Below are 18,078 nucleotides of genomic sequence, written 5' to 3'. Positions count from 1 at the left end.
AATCTGTCTCCCTTATACCTTCAAATACAAATGTTTAATTCAATTGGCGCGTATTGTACAATACAGTCAATTGAATTAAAATTCCATAATATATGGGCTGTAAAATCGAGAAGATTTTAACCGAAGATCAAATATATGCGATACGCAGGTCGTTAGGGTGCAAACGAGTTAGTGATTTATATCAAAAATAATGTTCTCGTGGGCTTATCCCGTCGACATATCAAGTGGGCCGGTGTCCGACGATATTCGCACAGGGACGATAAATTTCGGGACAGTCGATAGGAACCCTTTCTTGTACGGCCGATTGGTTTATCGTTCTTATCGGATGTATCCGATAATATAGGGCTGTCGAACAAATGTGCCTTAGTTTAAAGGTTAAGTTCATGTGTGTGTTATCGATGGATGGAGATTTTTAGCTATTTGATAGACTACTAGGTATTTGAATAAAACAGGACATAAATATTTAAAACAAATTTAAATACATAATACGGTAATCAATTATAGATTAAGGTGATAAATACAAATCCAAAGTTGAAGGTTGAAAAATATAATATAAACAAATATATCAATAATCAAATGCAAAGGTCAGTCTGTACTCTGTCTGTTGCGCTTTCATGGGTATTGTCTAAAACAACAACACCGAATTGGATGAAATTTTGAATGAAATGTAACGAATTATTTTCAAATATAGGTAATGCACTTGTTTCAAGCAATCTCTAAGCGTCTAAAATAGCCCTAAGTAATATTTACTACATATAATTTTATATGTAGGTATTGTTTTTTAAAAGTTCTTGAACCCAAGTTCATTAAACCCTAAAGCTCACTTGTTAAGCACGTTTATTAGATAATACATCGATTGTATCTCAGTACTTAGATATAGATCGTGTTCTATCTTTCATCAAAAGTAGGTACTTCGACGCGGAGAACTTAATATGATTCCCTACTTGGACTTTCACAAGTTTTTGAACTTTTAAGTTTATTTAAAAATATCAACGCTATATACATACATATACAATTTCTTTGTCTCTATATAATATGCTATAAATCATTAAAACTACACGGTTTTTTTTAAATAGAGTGTTTGAAGAGGAATGTTTTAGTATAACATTTATTAGGTTGTAGACAAAGCGTGCGAAGCCGCGGGCAGAAAGCTAGTAATTTAAATAATAAACATGAATAGGTATATCTATATATCTATATATATATAAAAGAAAGTCTGTATGTTCCAACACTTATAACTCGAGTTCTACTGAACCAATTTTCATGGTTTTAGATTCGTTGGATTTGTCTCCGTCCAGAATAGAAGAATAAATCATAAAAACAACAAAAACTAGACGAATAAATATTTTCCCAAAATTTTGATTTTCGTACATGTCAATCATTAGTTGTCAATCCTGTCAAATACGGAAAATAATGTTTGACATTCATGCGTTCAAAAATGTATTATGTGTAAAATAATAAAAAATTAAAAAGGGTGAATAAATATTATTTGTATTTATTTTAAAATCAATTATTAAAAAGTGCAATAAAAGCAGATACTTACATAAAAATTCCTCAAATGTTTGTGTTTACGCGTGTTTTCAGAAATTAATAAGGTATTTTTGGTGGGGAAACTAACCAAGAAGTTTAGTTCGATTAATTATTAAAAAAATTCTATAAAAATGTAAAAATTCTGACAATTATTTGTTGCGATTTCGTCGACTGCGTCAACAATATTGCTATCAAATTGCTATAAACAAGCTAAATTGCGTTTTGAAGATTACATCCATTTATGCGATGCAATTAGCACAGAAGAAGGTGCAGAAAATGTTGGTCTATTGATTATTTTACCGGCGACATACACAGGTAGCCCAAGTGAATATGTGCAAGATGCAATGACATAATAATATGTTCGTCATTATGGTCGGCCAGATTTATTCATTACATTTATATGTAATCCGAAATGGATGTAAATTATTCAACTGCTGCTTCCCGGACAAATATCAAGTGATCGGCACGACATCACCACACGTGTTTTCAAGCAAAAAATCCGATCACTGATGAGTTACATTAATGGAACACATCTTTGGGATTATTCAATGATGGATGTATTCAATCGAATGACAACAATCTTGCTTGCAGCATGCACACATTTTAATTTGGTTAGTCGAAAGGATTCGGGCAGATAAAATATATGAGTGTGCGGGGATTGCTAATCCTGAAACCGATCTAGACCGACATAACGTTGTTATCACGAATATGATTCATGGACCGTGTGACACCATCAACCACCAATCACCATGCATGGTTGACAGTGAGTGTACCAAAAGGTATCCACGAAAATTGATGGCAGAGACCATCACAGGCAACGATGGTTACCCACTGGATCAGCGTCGATCGCCCAATGGGCAATGATAATGGTAAAATTATTATCACAACTAAAGTGAAAACTGAAACGAAACGATGGCGTGGTCGATAACAGTTAAAGAATGAAAAGAGTTAATCCATGCTGCACAAATTATTAAAATTCAGTCATTTTTCTCTGAGACGTGTTTGAAGTAATAAAATAAAATACTATTAAATATCAATCCATATAAATATTTATTTTGTATCATTGTATTACGTTCATCAAAGCCTAAATTAGTTCAGCTAAAAGGTATTAACACAACATTCATTGACAGGGCGGTACAAAGTTCGCCGGGACAGCTAGTATTATATAAAGACATTGCAATACATGCGGTATAACAAGGTTTTGTTTTCGCCATTTATGTATATTGTAGTAAGGTCTGAGGATAATATCATGTATCAAATATATTATACTAGATTTCCGCCCGCGGCTTCGCCCGCGTTTTCAAAGGAAAACCCGCTTAGTTCCCGTTCCCGTGGGATTTCCGGGATAAAACCTATCCTATGTGTTAATCCAAGTTACCCTCTATATGTGTGCTAAATTTCATTGTAATCGGTTCAGTAGTTTTTACGTGAAAGAGTAACAAACATCCATACATCCATACATCCATACATCCATACAAACTTTCGCCTTTATAATAGTATTAAGATATATAATATAATATATAATATACGATAACCTGGGAAAACAGCTCCTTAGACCTTACAATGGTATTAGTTATCATTTCACAAAGAGGCAATATTAAACATTAATGGAAAGGTTAAACGAATCATATTCATGAATGCAATAGTTTTATTTTTTACGAACTGTATATGGAAAGCGGGTTTACTACTTACGACTACTTAATTCTATCGGGTGTGAAAAAATTATAGTGTACATAATTATTATGTGTGTTTTTAATGATATATGACCTAATTAACAATGGATACTTTTCAATTCAGTTGTTTTGCACTTTGCAAGGATAATTTTCTTAAATTTTTACTTGGTTTTTATTTTATTGTGTGTAATAACATTTTTTATTTATTACAGATTCGCAAGAGACGTACAAACATTGCCCAACCACTTCTACTTTTCTGATTATGAGCGACATAACGCTGAAATTGCTGCATTCCATTTAGACAGGTATGTTTTTTTATTCCTTAATTTTTACATTGTAATTCATTCTTTTCCTTTTACATTTTAAAATTAGCACTTGTATAAATAAAATTTAGCGGTAGGAAATTTTCGTGAAGGTTTCCTAAATGATTAAAGTTTTTGTTTGTCTTTAATCCGATTTTATTTGTTGTAGACGCCTTACAGTGGCTTATTGTTTGTTTTAAAATGATAAAAAGCTGAATTGATCAATTTGAGGTTTAACATTAACATGTTATTTATTAATCAGCTAGTTCATTTATTTCGTTATAAGTTTGGCTCAACATAACTACTTAATACCATCTGTTCAAATTCGCGGAAAATTTCTATTGACACAGTAATTTAAAAAAGCTTTTTTTATCAAAATATAACGTTACTCGTTGTAAAAATCCACGGAGCCTTTTTTATTATTTTATTTCTGCTTATTATGCGTCATAAAAACAATCTAGGAGCTAATTAAAATGTTTAAGAAGCAAATAGACATTTCGTTTATAATGTAGATAAAAAATTGGTTAATTTAGCGTCATACATATCTACGCTCCAAATAATATAATTTGCCTGTGAAAATCTTATTATTCATAATATCCAAAAAATATTTTTCATAATTTTGTAGTCGTAATTATTTAAATTATTTATACATAGGTAATTAGGTAGTTACTTTCGTTATATGAATTATTTATTCGTGTTTGGTTTTTGGCTTAAAAAAATACTAAATCAGTATTGTTTTAGTTGACTAACGATTCCATTTGAAACCCTTTAATTATTCATGTTTGTTTCGACATAACAAACAATTGTTGCGTATCTGAATGGCACACTCAAATTAAAAATAACTAGGAATCTTTGAATGGTGCATTTTTTGTATTTGCTATTACTAGGACGTGAATGAACTTTTGTTTCGGAATATTTGAAGGGTCGTACAAAGGATAATAAAAATACCTTGTTGGTATGTTAACTAATAAGGTCTCCAACAGAGGGCTTTTGATTCGTTTTTATTTCGCATGCTTGAAAGAAACGAACCATTTAAGGGGCCCTGCTCCGAAATGTATGTTTCTAAATCATGGTTTTTGGATAGAAATCATCATATTTAAAATCCTAAAAAAATATATAGCACAGATAAACGTTTGATCTAGTGACTTTTTTGGATAAAAACACAATATTAAACATTTGACTCGATCAAAAAAAAATCAGAAGTAACATCGATTTTAAAAGCATAATCAGTTTTATGAGAATTAGGGGAACGCTATGTTTATGAAAATTTGACATTTCATTTACTAATCAGGTTTTACAGGGAAATTTTTGGATAGATTTTTAATTTAGCCCTTATTTTTTTCTATATAAAATATAATACGTAAAATGCGACTCGCGCGCACCACGTCAGTGCCGCCAGAGTCCAGCCGGACGTCATCGAAGGAGGACCTGTGCTAGTTTTGCTCCCGACCACGTTGCAGTCGCCGCTCGCGTATTAGAACCGAGCGGCGAGTAAAACGGCGAGCATGTCACGGTATAAATAAATCAGTAGTTTGATTTTGTTAGTTATCCTAGGATTATTGTTGTAAATATAAATTAACTTCTTATTCTATACTATTAAACGAACAATATTTGCATATTAATATATTTGTTTGTAAATACAGTGTGGAAATTTTCGATGGGCCCTGGGTGAAAGTACTAGAAATACTGGAGATAGCAAATATCCTTTATTTTTAAAAAGAAATAGAACTGCATTCAAAGATTTTCAAAAATTCATTTTCTTCGACCGGGAATCGAAAGAACTATTAAAACCGCATCAAAATCCGTTGCGTAGTTTCAAAGATTTAAGCGTACAAAGGGACATAGGGACAGTGAAAGCGACTTTGTTTTATACTATGTAGTGATTTAAAATTATGTTTTAAAAATTACCTTGCCTGAGATCCTCTTTTTTATGGGTTATTGAATAGGAATAGCGGCAAAGTTTTGAAGTACTAGTAGAAAGACTATTATGATGTTGGTTGATCTGTATTCAATGAGTATGACAAATATTATTTTTATGAAACAACAATCCAAGATGGCGCCGACGAAAATTTGACTTTTTTCGTGATGGGTGTCATTTTCATGGTTTTTGGGGTAGCAATTAACGAATATGAGGTCAAAACTAAAATCCAAGATGGCGCCGACGAAAATTTTACATCTTTTCGTCATGGGTGTCATTTTCATGGTTCTTGGGGTAGCAATTAACAAATATGAGGTCAAAACTATAATCCAAGATGGCGCCGACGAAAATTTTACATCTTTTCGTCATGGGTGTCATTTTCATGGCTTTTGGGGTAGCTATTAACCAATATGAGGTCAAAACTAAAATCCAAGATGGCGCCGACGAAAATTTTACATCTTTTCGTCATGGGTGTCATTTTCATGGTTTTTGGGGTAGCTATTAACGAATATGAGGTCAAAACTAAAATCCAAGATGGCGCCGTCGAAAATTTTACATCTTTTCGTCATGGGTGTCATTTTCATGGGTTTTGGGGTAGCTATTAACCAATATGAGGTCAAAACTAAAATCCAAGATGGCGCCGACGAAAATTTTACATCTTTTCGTCATGGGTGTCATTTTCATGGTTATTGGGGTAGCTATTAACCAATATGAGGTCAAAACTAAAATTCAAGATGGCGCGGACGAAAACTTTACATCTTTTCGTCACGGGTGTCATTTTCAAGGTTTCTGAATTCTGCTCGAAAAATATGTAAACGGTTGTAAGAAAAATATACTTACCAAATTATCAACGGTAACATTGGGGATTTGTACATAGCTGTCTCAAAAACCTTGAAAATGAAACTCATGCCGTAAAGATGTAAAATTTTCGTCGACACCATCTTGGATTTTAGTTTTGACCTCATATTGGTAAATTATAGCTACCCCAAAAACCATGAAAATGACACCTGTGACGAAATTTTGTCAAATTTTCGTCGGCGCCATTTTGGATTTTAGATTTGACCTCATATTGATTAATAGCTACTCCAACTCTTTGAAAATGACACCCGTGACGAAATTTTGTCAAATTTTCGTCGGCGCCATTTTGGATTTTAGATTTGACCTCATATTGATTAATAGCTACTCCAACTCTTTGAAAATGACACCCATGACGAAAACATTTCAAATTTTCGTCGGCGCCATCTTGGATTTTAGTTTTGACCTCATATTGGTTAATCGCTAGCCCAAAAACCACCCACATTTGCTACTTAGGAAAAGTTCAGATTTAAAGATATCATAGGTAATGTGACGAATATTATTTATTTCACTCCGACCGTTTCTCGGAATAACATACATTTACTAAGAAGGGTTTAATATATTGCCGGTAACATAATATTATGATGTATGATAATAATTAATAATTCATAAAAAAGTATTTTATACATTTCTTAAAAAGCTTCGATATTGTATACAATAATACAAATCATTAATTGATTATTATTCAAATTGTTGTAAAATAGTCACACTTTTTTAAGTTGGTTGAATACACTAACTTACTTATTACATACTTATATTCAATTATTATTTTGCCTTTTTTATTTATTTTGCTTTTAATTATTATTACCAATATTTTCAGAAGAAAATAAATTAATGTATCCAGAACGAGAGTTTCATTTTAAACTTTAAATGTATGTATAAAATAGACCAAAAAATTTTTACGAGAAATTAACAATAAATTATCTTTTATATTGTTTCTATCGATTTGAATAATAAAATAAAATTTGAAAAAGGAATGTTTCCTTTCAGAAAAATTTGCTATCCCTAGTATTTCAAGTATTTTCCATTCAGGGCACATCGAAAATTTCCACACTGTATATATACAAACAAATATATAAATATGCAAATATTGCTCGTTTAATGGTATAGGATAAGTAGTAAATTTATTTATCAACAACATTCCTACGATAGCAAATAAAATCGAACTACTGATTTATTTATACTGTGGCATAATCGCCCGCCTTCATAGGTCACCGGAGTTCATGCCGCGCCGGCTCCTGCGCAACGCGGGCGCGAGCCATCTCAGTGCCTAAAATGCCTAAACTTTCAGTACAAGGGGCTCTTAAACAACAATAAGTAAATAAAATTTTACCTTAGAAACACGGAACAAATGCGTTTGTGCTATACAAATACTAAATGATTGTATATTTTGAACACGCATACTAACTTCACCTGTATGTTTGTCCGTTAATATGTAACCGATTTAAAACACGATTTTGACACCCTAAACGGAGACATAAATTCACACTTTATTCACTAATCAAGTATCGCTGACAATACAATAACTTCACGAGTTTGATAAATCTTGTGGTTTTAGTATATTTTCTTATTTATTATTGTAAAATGTACCTATTATTAATTATTTATTGCTATAATTTAAATGACAACGTATATACGAATTATTTCCATGTACCAGGGTATTAGGATTCCGTAGAGCCATGCCGGTAGTGGGGCGCACGGTGAACATGACCACCGAGATCTATGACGTCATCGAGGGGGACATACTGAAGACGTTCTTCGTGTCGCCAGCGAATAACTTCTGCTTTCACGGCAGATGTTCGTACTATTGTGACACTGGACATGCAGTGTGTGGCAACCCAGATATGTTGGAGGGAAGTTTTGCCGCGTTTTTGCCTTCCTCGGATTTGGCTAAACGAACGGTAAGTTGGTTAATTGACAAGATGATGAGAATAAGAATGGCAATAAACGGGAAATATGTTGGGTGTATTTGTTGCTTGCATTTTAGTTTGATTTGTTGAAAAGTAAAATGCGTGATTGTGAGCTTTTTCTAATGATATTTTTACTGACCAACATTAGAAGTACCTAGTGTTTTTTAGGATTTTTCTTCATCTCTCTTCTCATATCAACTATGTATTATTCAATTGAAAAATAATCAGTGCAATAAAAAATTTGTCTGCGAATATGAGAAACATGGATTCAAATCTCAAATTATAAACTTATATTAATTATAGATATGTTTTCAATTACATATATGTATTTAAGGACGTATTAAAATATATAATTATCCTTGTAATTGTTTATTTCTATATTTTACAGGAAATTAAATTGCATATTTACACATTACCTAAATATTTAGTGGTTGATTAATATTTAAATAATATAATTTAGTATTTACCAATGAGTCCTTAATTTAATTTCTGACTAATTTCAATCAAATAATTAATAATAACGTGAAAATGTACCTATTTTTCCTAATCAGTCTTTCGTCTAGTGACTAGTCTAATTCCGACATTATACTTTTCGTCATATTCATTATATTGCTATGAATAAATATTATTATTATAGCTTCATTAATTTTGCTATGAATAAATATTATCATTATAACTCCATAAAAATATTATTCAAGTGCATCTTTAAATCTTATAAAAGAATAAAACATTGTTGTTTCCAGGTATGGCGGCACCCGTGGAGACGGTCGTACCACAAGCGGCGGAAAGCCACGTGGGAAGTGCAGTCTGATTACTGCGAAAAGGTTATTTATTGTGACATTATTTGTGGATGTTAATAGTTTATTTTCAATATGCTTTTAAAATTGTTTTGTTTTGTTTTCTGCATTGACTAAGACTGGATCTTGTAGAGTTATTTTCTAGAGAAAAACTTTTGGAAGTTAAGTTTTAAAATTAAAAATGGTTTATAAATATCTGCTACTTTTTCCGGTAGTTGTCTTAAAAGTTGATACAATTTTGCAAAAAGAAAAAATGATAACTAGGTAGGTATTTGATCACTTTCTCTATAGTGGTGTACATAAAACGAATCATAATATATTATAGATATATCAAAAACTTCAGTTTAAATAAATTAAATATTTATTATTTGCAGGTGCGTAATACTCCCCCATACGACTCTGGGAGACGGATGTTGGATATCATGGATATGTCCATTTTCGACTTTCTCTCCGGCAACATGGACAGGCATCACTACGAAACTTTCAAGTTAGTATTATGATTGTTTACTTCATATTTGTTTAAACAGAAATCAGATTTCAAAAACGAACTTTTCGATTTATAAGATTATTCTTCTGTGCTAAAAGAGCAGCAGATGAATAATCTAAATACTTCTTTATTCGCCTTACCTCTCATCGAATTTTGGATAATTACCTACACATACATACAGGGTGTACCTAATCGTTAAGTGTGCACAGGCGATTTTGCACGCCTCATAAGCGAAGCGTTGAGGTGGGTACTACTGTCACTTCGCGCAAAACATCTGATTTTTCAAACTTAAAATGTCTTTATGTATCATACATTGCACTTGTAAGATAATACATACACACACATATTAAGAAAAAACACTATTTTTAACGTTCATGATATTTTTGATGTCATTTTTGTTATTTAAACTAGTTAAAAAACAGTTTAAAAAAGTTCTGTCTTGGACGTCCGTGTGTCTGTATGTGCGGATCCTTTTTCTTGTTAACACGATAGCGACCGAAATACTTTACTAATCGAGTCTTTTTTTTTCTCTTACGCTTGAGTATGCTCAGGAATAGAACCCTTTCATTTTTCAGGGTCTGATTCGATGTGGTTTAATTGTTATTAAATAAACAAAAATAATAATTAATAAATATTTATTAAAAAAAAATTATGAGGCGTGCACTTTTGGATTTTCCAAATTATTTCTGTAACTATTGCAGATATCAAAAAACTTTATACTGATATCGAAAGCCCTTTACCTAATGAGTAAAATGACTACAATAACTTTTTAAAAATAAAAAGGGAAATATCCATAAAAGTTACATTAAACACTAGAATTATTCAATTAAATTAACTAGACAACGACTGACGAAATATTGCATTTATTTGGGCTTTGACAAAGTCATAATGCCAGACCAGTCCTTGGTCCAACGTAAGAGTGCCCGAGCTTCGGGGTTTGGCTATAACATATGTATAAAACTGTTTGTTGTAGAATCTTTCAGAACGAAATGTTCACCCTGCCAATCATACAAATTGTTCCAGAATGTTCGGCAACGAGTCGTTCACGCTGCACCTGGACCAAGGGCGCGCGTTCGGCAAAGCGTTCCACGACGAGCTCAGCATACTGGCGCCGCTGCTGCAGTGCTGCCTCGTCAGACATACCACGCTTGCTGTGCTTCTCAAGTGAGTACTTTTGTTTCATTATATTTGTGATTTAAATTATGTTGTTAGAAAGAGAAGCTTTAAATATAGGTTTATAAGAGTAATTTATAAGTGATTAAAATTATGTAGTCATAAAAGCTTTTAAATATAGGTTTTGAGTGTGTTTTGTTCTTGATACAACTTTAAAAACGTATTTTATAAAACCAATGCTATTTTTAATTCAAGTACAAAATTTTAAACAATATTTTGGCTTACAAACATAAATGTTTAAATTAAAAATTACTCGAATGGTATCATGTGATGAAGTAGGAAACTGTATGAATTACTACTTACCTTAGGTATATAAAAAATGTTTAACGATGTAATAATCTATAATAAAAAGATATATGTAATTTAATTTAATTTTTATAGACTGAAAGGAAGATTCTACTCTCACAAACATGGCTTCTTATATATCACATCAACAATATCAACAAATCTCTAAAATATAATCTTTTCCAGGTTCCACAACGGAGTCCCTCTATCCACAGTACTCCGGGACTCCATGAGGGCCGACCCGGTAGCTCCCATACTGTGGGAACCGCATCTTGCTGCATTAGATAGAAGAGTCGTCACCATACTTGATGCTATCAGAAAATGCATCGAAAAAGCTGAAAACCCACTCAATAATGAAATCAACGATTTTGTATGACCTATATAAGTATATAGGCTTGTGATTAAGTGATAGTGAAGTGACTATTGGGGAACTAAGTGCATTTTTAGCTGTTTTACATATTTCAGACGAACTGATTTGTAATCGTATTGTATATTATAAGATTGAGACTGCTTAAACAACCGAAGACTGTTGCTGAACGGCATTATTGGCACCTCTAGAAGCTTCCTAACGTTAGATATGTTTTATCTACGAATACAAATAATTACGAAGCTGACGGTCTGATATGTTTAAAGATACTGGAAGTTCCTGTTAAAATAATTTTTATTATATGCCCATAAATTAGGGTCAATGTGGGCAATTTTGAACAAGAAAATCAGAAATTTACACTTATAATACCTATTCTAAATAAATCTTCTTTTACAACTGTAAATAATATTTCTTTTTATAGATTCCGGTTTTTCAAATGTTTGTAAATTCATCTGACTGATTATAGAAAAATATTCTTGTTCTTTACAATCACCTCTGTTCACAATTATCCACATTGACTATAATATAGTGGTGGAGGATATAACCTGGCAACAATAGAATCCGAAATGCTCATCAATTTGTTTCCATTCATTATTGACACAGGTTATATGTCGTATTGCGCTAGTCCACTGTATTCGTGATTTAGCGAACGTATTTTTAAGGTTTCGCAAGTCTTTGGTTGGATAAACTAAAGATGTTGGTGCCAAAGATTGTCCAAATGTTTTCAGACGATATTCAGCGATTCGACTCCATTCCACTGAAGTGGGAACATGAGCCATGGAAATGCCAAATGAACTTCATAAACACTATTTTATTAGCGATTTGTGAGAATCGATTCGTATTGTTTTAATGTTGTATGTATATTGTGAAAAGTCTGACGACTCGTACGGCTCGTACCGGCGTATTACCCGTGGTCCCGCTATGACCCACTGTGGGTCTACGGGTAATATTTTTTCCCCGTGGACCCACTGCTATAGAATGGTATGACAGTGGGTCTATGGGCACTTGAATTAAAAGTACTTTTTACCCGTGGTCCCCCGCTGCCATCCTTTGACCGTTATAGAGACAGGATTATTATATTATGTGCACTTCCCGGTGTATGTCTTGCGTAATCATTTCGAACAATCTGTTGGTTGTTCTTGTGGACCCACTGCTATAGTATGACATGACAGTGGGTCCACGGGGAAAAAAGAATACCCGTAGACTCAACAGTGGGTCATAGCGGATGGACCACGGGTAATACGCCCTCCTCGTACCTACTGTAAGTGCAAATTGTACATAATATTAGTAAATGCAATTAGACGTAAGTTTACATTTTAAAGGATCATTCGCTTTTATTTTCGTTGTGAATTCTGTTACCATAGCTGAAAGCTCAAGAAGACACATATCATTATTATACAGGTCTGTATGTGATATATTTTATATCTATTTATAAGAAATTTTATAGCATCTATTTGTGTTATTGTTTTTGATTGTCCTTCGAGATGTATTCAATGCAATTTTTTAATTATATATTTGAATTATATTTTTCGTTGTTCGATGTTTTTCAGATTTTTATTACTTTTAAGATTCTGGCAATTGTCTCGCGATTTGATCTCATGATAAAATTCAGTTCATTACGTTGGTAAGATCTTCAGTAAGTTAACGAATGATTTCCCGTAATCGTAAGATGAATTGTGTTGTCTATTTTATCTGTATAATTATTTATACTAGATTTAAATAAAACTAGATTCCTACTTAATCAAAATTCATACACCTATAATCACGAATATGTAACCCATTGTATTGTCTAAATTGTATTATAAATAATTCGAGGCTTTTTAATATTAAATTTGACTTGCCAAAGATGTACCTATGGATGATTTGATTGTGTTTAGTTATAAAATGTTGTATTGCATAATGTGACGCGGCTAGATTGGCTGTTTCCGTTGGTTGTTAATAAATTTTAAAAACAATAATCTTTTGTATTATTTCAACACTTAATAATTTAAAATAAACAAAATTATAACAACGATAGTGTAAATTTTTTATTGTCTTATTCACTAAAAAATTACCTCTACATTTTATTTAAAGCCATTTGTATAATTTCTGTCTCTCATCTCTTAAATATTTTAGTTAAGAAGTTCCAAATTAGTTTAAAATCAATAAAAACTAGCTTAAAGTTTAACAATACGAAGCGAAAATAGGGAATGCAATCCCGATCCCGCGGGATCCCGATCTCGCGAGATCTCGTGTAATTTTTCGGGATCAATCGCGACGCATAATATGACGAGATTCCGTTCGAGATTGACGGGATTGGGCGGCAGTGGTCAGCGACGCATCACACAACCACTGGGGGCGCAAGCTTTTCAATTTTTCCTAATTTTTACTAATTCCCTTGAAATAAGCTTATTGTTTGGATTACCTAATTTACCTACGTTAATTTCCTTACAACCTGATTATTATTTAGTTGGTAAAATCTTACCAAGAAAATAAAAACCTTTATTATTTAATCAAATAATAAAGGTTTTTATTTTCTTTCGAGTAACATGTTATTTTAGTTAACCTCACTAGGGGCCATCCATAAATTACGTTACACGTTATTAGGGGGGGAGGCTATCATCTTTATGTGACATAATGTGACAAGGGGCAGGGGGGGATCAAAAGCTTTGTGACGTGACATAATAAAACGAAACGAAATTTGTACGTGAGCAATAAACTGAACAGAAAATTTTTAATCTACCAACCTATTTGTATTTATTAATAATTTCGCACTCTCGCTATAAGATTATCTCTTACGTAACAACATTTAATTCCTAGAGTCATGTTGTAATGCAAGTGGGACACAAATATTTACGATTTTTTAAATTTTCGATATCTAAGATTATTTAATAAGTAAAAAAATGAAAATAACTGTTTTCTTTTGATTATTTTTAGATACATGTATAAGTTTGAAAAATGTGTGACGTCACATTAGGGGGGACGGGGTACTGAAAATGTGACAACCTGTGACAAGGAGGGGTTGAAAAGTTCTAAAATTCGCGTGACGTAATTTATGGATGGCCTCCACAGATGGCCTCCTATCACAAACAAGCAGTTATTAGCTTTTTCAGTCATCTGAATTCAACTTTTTTTTTAATTAGACGGGATCCCGAAAATTCCGGGATCCTGCGGGATTGATATATCTAATCCCGCGGGATCCCGAATTTGCAATCTCGAGTCGGGATTGCATTCCCTAAGCGAAAAGCTTGTCACACATTCTCGAGTATTCACACAACTAAAATTCCAGACATGCGTAAAATAAAAGTCCGAAAGGCGAAAATCAGATAGCTACAATAATATTATAGTCAAATCAAATATTACAAAAGGATTGTGGGTCACTGTTCTAACATAAAGGTCACATAAAGCCGGGAATGTCTGCCCACCGTAAAAACAAATATAAATACGGAAATATGTCATAACATTTTATAGTTTTACGGTAGTTATCTTGTTTATTAGTATAAACTTGTGCTATTTTCGTATAAAGTGTTATTTAATAATAAAATCTGTTCTACGAATAATAATGGATTGAATTCTACGGAAACCATTCAATTCAAATAGCCATTTTTATTCAGTATCATTTCAACTTATCCCGTTCGGATAAAAAAAAAAAATCATGTGAGATAATAATTGAATTAATGATCCACTAACAACTAACTATCAATTTATAACTGCCGAAAAGTAAAACTTTTGTATGAAACATATTAGGTTATGATACACGTAAGTGCTCTCCTTTATTTAGATTTAACACATCGTTTCCATTACAATCATTTTTAAATCAAAATAAATTTCATTAGCGTAAAATATATAAATAGAAAATGTAAAATAATAATTTTATCATATTCATATGCAGTAATATAAAATAAATTTACAGTGAAACAAGCAAGCAGCAAGATTTCAATTTGCCTTACAAAATATTATAATGTAACACGTGCGTGCAATCTAGAATATTGTAGATTCTAAGGATCATCTCAATTTCACACGAACGAGAACAAACTACCGACTGAATAACAACTCAAACTCCATACAAATTGACTTACGTTATCTTGGAAAAGGCAACAATATTTTCCTGGTAAAAATATTATCATAACATCAATTGTATAGAAATTGATGTGGATCAAGAAAATTTATAAAGTGGGAATCAAATTACATAATATTAAAATGTTAAAACTCTAAAAACAGAGAATCTAAACAAACTAGCTTTAAAATTATAAATATTCGCTATTGTTCGAAAACAATTTAGATTTGGCCACTTAACATTATATTATAAAATTAATTAACTAAGGCACTTCCAGTGGTTGTATGGTGCGCTTTTATAACGCTGTTTATTTGAACAACTTATTAACAATTGTTGTTTTGTTGTTGGAGTGTTTTAATAAACCCTTTCTTCACTTCATAAATCTGATTTTCTTATTAAGAACAAACATAACCATTCCATGAAATTCTCGCAATGAAAGAGCTAGGTATATTAAAATTAATATTTTCATAATTGAAGGGTACGAACTGGTTAAGGGTATTGTGGAATTATTAAATCCGACATTTGTTTTGAGTAATTTATGAAATCCTTAGAATTTATATTACACAAGTTGTTTTAAGTAGTTCTACAAACTCCGTTCCATAAAGAAGTCACAAATATTTCTAATAATTGTCTAATTATCTTATTATCTTAATATTATTTTTACTTTTATTTAATTATTGTTTGTATGAATTTTTAATCTAATTTAATTTTTAATCTGTATTATGTTTATGTATTAAATTTAAATCTGAATTTTAAATATTTATCATAACATAATCGCCGCTCTGTTTATAAAATTCTAATGTTAAACATTTCACGGTCCCGCAGGACAGGCATTGCCTAGTGCGGGAACCAATGATTTTATTTCCTGTATTTTAACGTTTTTCTTTAAGAAACTGTATTAAGCACTATGTAATAATGTATGTATTATGACTGATGTAAATAATTTTTTACTTTTTTACTTTACTTTTTATCTATTATTAATTAATTATTTACCTTGATACTTAAATAATAAGTAATCACTGAAGACTCCTGAATTTAATTTGTAGGTACCTAGATAGGTTGTGTAAGGTTGTAGTATACAAATTCATCCAATAATCTAAGGAAGTAATTGACTACACAGTTTACGGCAGCTCTCTGCTGCACGCCCATAGTTTAGTTGCGCCAACTGTCAAACTGTACAACTGCCGATAGCGGAAAGAGTAACATCGCACAATAATGTTCTACGATTTATAAAACTCTGCTTAGCTTTAAATTATGTACATGTAGAATTTGTAGAGTATAGAATAAAAAATATAGTTTTCAAAGAAATAAATTTGTTCTGTGAAATATGTGAGCTTTTTACTAGGTATATAAGCTAGCCATGGTTAACACGGTTTAAGTAAAACTGATCAGCGATTATCATGTTTTAATTTTTAAATAACAATTACCAATCTGTAAAAAAGGTTAAAATTCCCCAATCAAAAGCAACACGTATTACACACATGAATGTAAACAGCGCCAATAATATTGGCGCCGCGAAATCAGCAACGACCGATAATGGTTCCATACCTACCATATTTGTTCAGCTGCCAAACAATTAGACGTCCTAAATGCCGAACCCCGCTTAGTGCGTAGCCCACACACGGGCTTGCAGCAGCTGATTTATGTGCGTCAAACTGCTAGGCGGTGCTACTGCTCTATTGTTTCTGGACAATTTATCACCATAGCAGAGGTCTGGCACAATTCACTTGGACACGCTTTTGATGGCAGCATGCGCGCCATTGTTTGCCCGCTACGAATCCCAATATTACAAATGAGGTATGCATTGAGGAAGGCTTGCCTCCTCTATCATGTATTGAGTCGGTTGGTCAATAGGCTGAACGCTTCAGATGTTTTTGTTGTGTTATGCGATAATGTCCAGCAATTAAAATTAAGAACATTCATAAACGGTTTTTGATATGTAAATTTTATGTATAAACTATTACCTACGTTTTTAATGATGATGATGATTTTAATTGACATGCAAATTAAAAAATAATAATTAATTACCTATTATTTAGAGAACTTCAACATAAGGTTTTTATTTATTGATCGAATCCACAACAAAATACTTTTACTGCAATCTGTACTATTTTTATTAAGAAAATTTTATATTTTGCTTAAGAACCTAGTTAGTAATTTTCATGAACTTGAGCCACTAATACCTACACTATAACTAGAGATCCTTTTTTGCGAAAATTGGCTAACAAACATGCCTAGTTCAAATTGCAATGTGCATGCTTAAGCAGTTCTGCACGTATTACAATTTACAATCACAATTAGCGAAGATAAATGTAAGCCGATAACTGGATCGGCTCCGTCCCGTCCCCGTGAGACTCTCGGAGCGTTTTAATTGGCGATCCACCGGTCTGACACTGGATAAATTCAGACATTTACATAAATAGGCTAGACTTTAAGATTGTATTTACCGATACATTTAGGTACATGCAACGCATTGTTCGATAGGTCGGTAAAGCAACTAGGGATTACACTAATTGTGTATTTACAAAGACTAATTAAATTACTAGAGATTAGACAGAAATATCTGTTGGTGTCAATAGGTTTTATTGTAACATGCATCAATGACCCTGGTTTTGGTTTGAGAGTAAATAATGTTTATTATGCCTACTATATTCAGCTAAGTACCTATGTAGGTATGTTATTTTTCTGAAAAACTAAGGCTAATGTAGAGTTTCATCAGATCCACAATAAATCAATGTCTAGTTT

At 32.2% G+C, this 18,078-nt stretch overlaps 1 protein-coding gene and 1 long non-coding RNA gene across 2 annotated transcripts in view; one reads left to right on the top strand and one right to left on the bottom strand.

Moving 5' to 3' along the window:
- The window catches only part of LOC149906648 (extracellular serine/threonine protein CG31145), a 76,063-nt gene extending 62,808 nt beyond the window's left edge, over positions 1–13,255 (top strand). The window contains exons 7-12 of the mRNA XM_090104808.1: positions 3,416–3,508; positions 7,936–8,179; positions 8,932–9,012; positions 9,360–9,472; positions 10,496–10,636; positions 11,117–13,255. Coding sequence (XP_089960934.1) covers positions 3,416–3,508; positions 7,936–8,179; positions 8,932–9,012; positions 9,360–9,472; positions 10,496–10,636; positions 11,117–11,306 — 862 coding nt within the window. The 3' untranslated portion in view covers positions 11,307–13,255. The remainder of the gene's footprint in view (positions 1–3,415; positions 3,509–7,935; positions 8,180–8,931; positions 9,013–9,359; positions 9,473–10,495; positions 10,637–11,116) is intronic.
- LOC149906645 (uncharacterized) overlaps positions 1–18,078 on the bottom strand; it is a 118,136-nt gene that overhangs the window by 92,489 nt on the left and 7,569 nt on the right. The gene's annotated exons all lie outside the window — the stretch shown is intronic.

The sequence above is a fragment of the Colias eurytheme genome, chromosome 8, assembly GCF_061535395.1.
Source record: "Colias eurytheme isolate Ceu_HAF_F1 chromosome 8, ilColEury1 Martin Lab GWU primary, whole genome shotgun sequence".
In the NCBI taxonomy this organism is placed as follows: domain Eukaryota; kingdom Metazoa; phylum Arthropoda; class Insecta; order Lepidoptera; family Pieridae; genus Colias; species Colias eurytheme.
The sequence above is the reverse complement of the archived record's forward strand: the minus strand, read 5'-3'. Positions and strand labels throughout refer to the sequence as shown.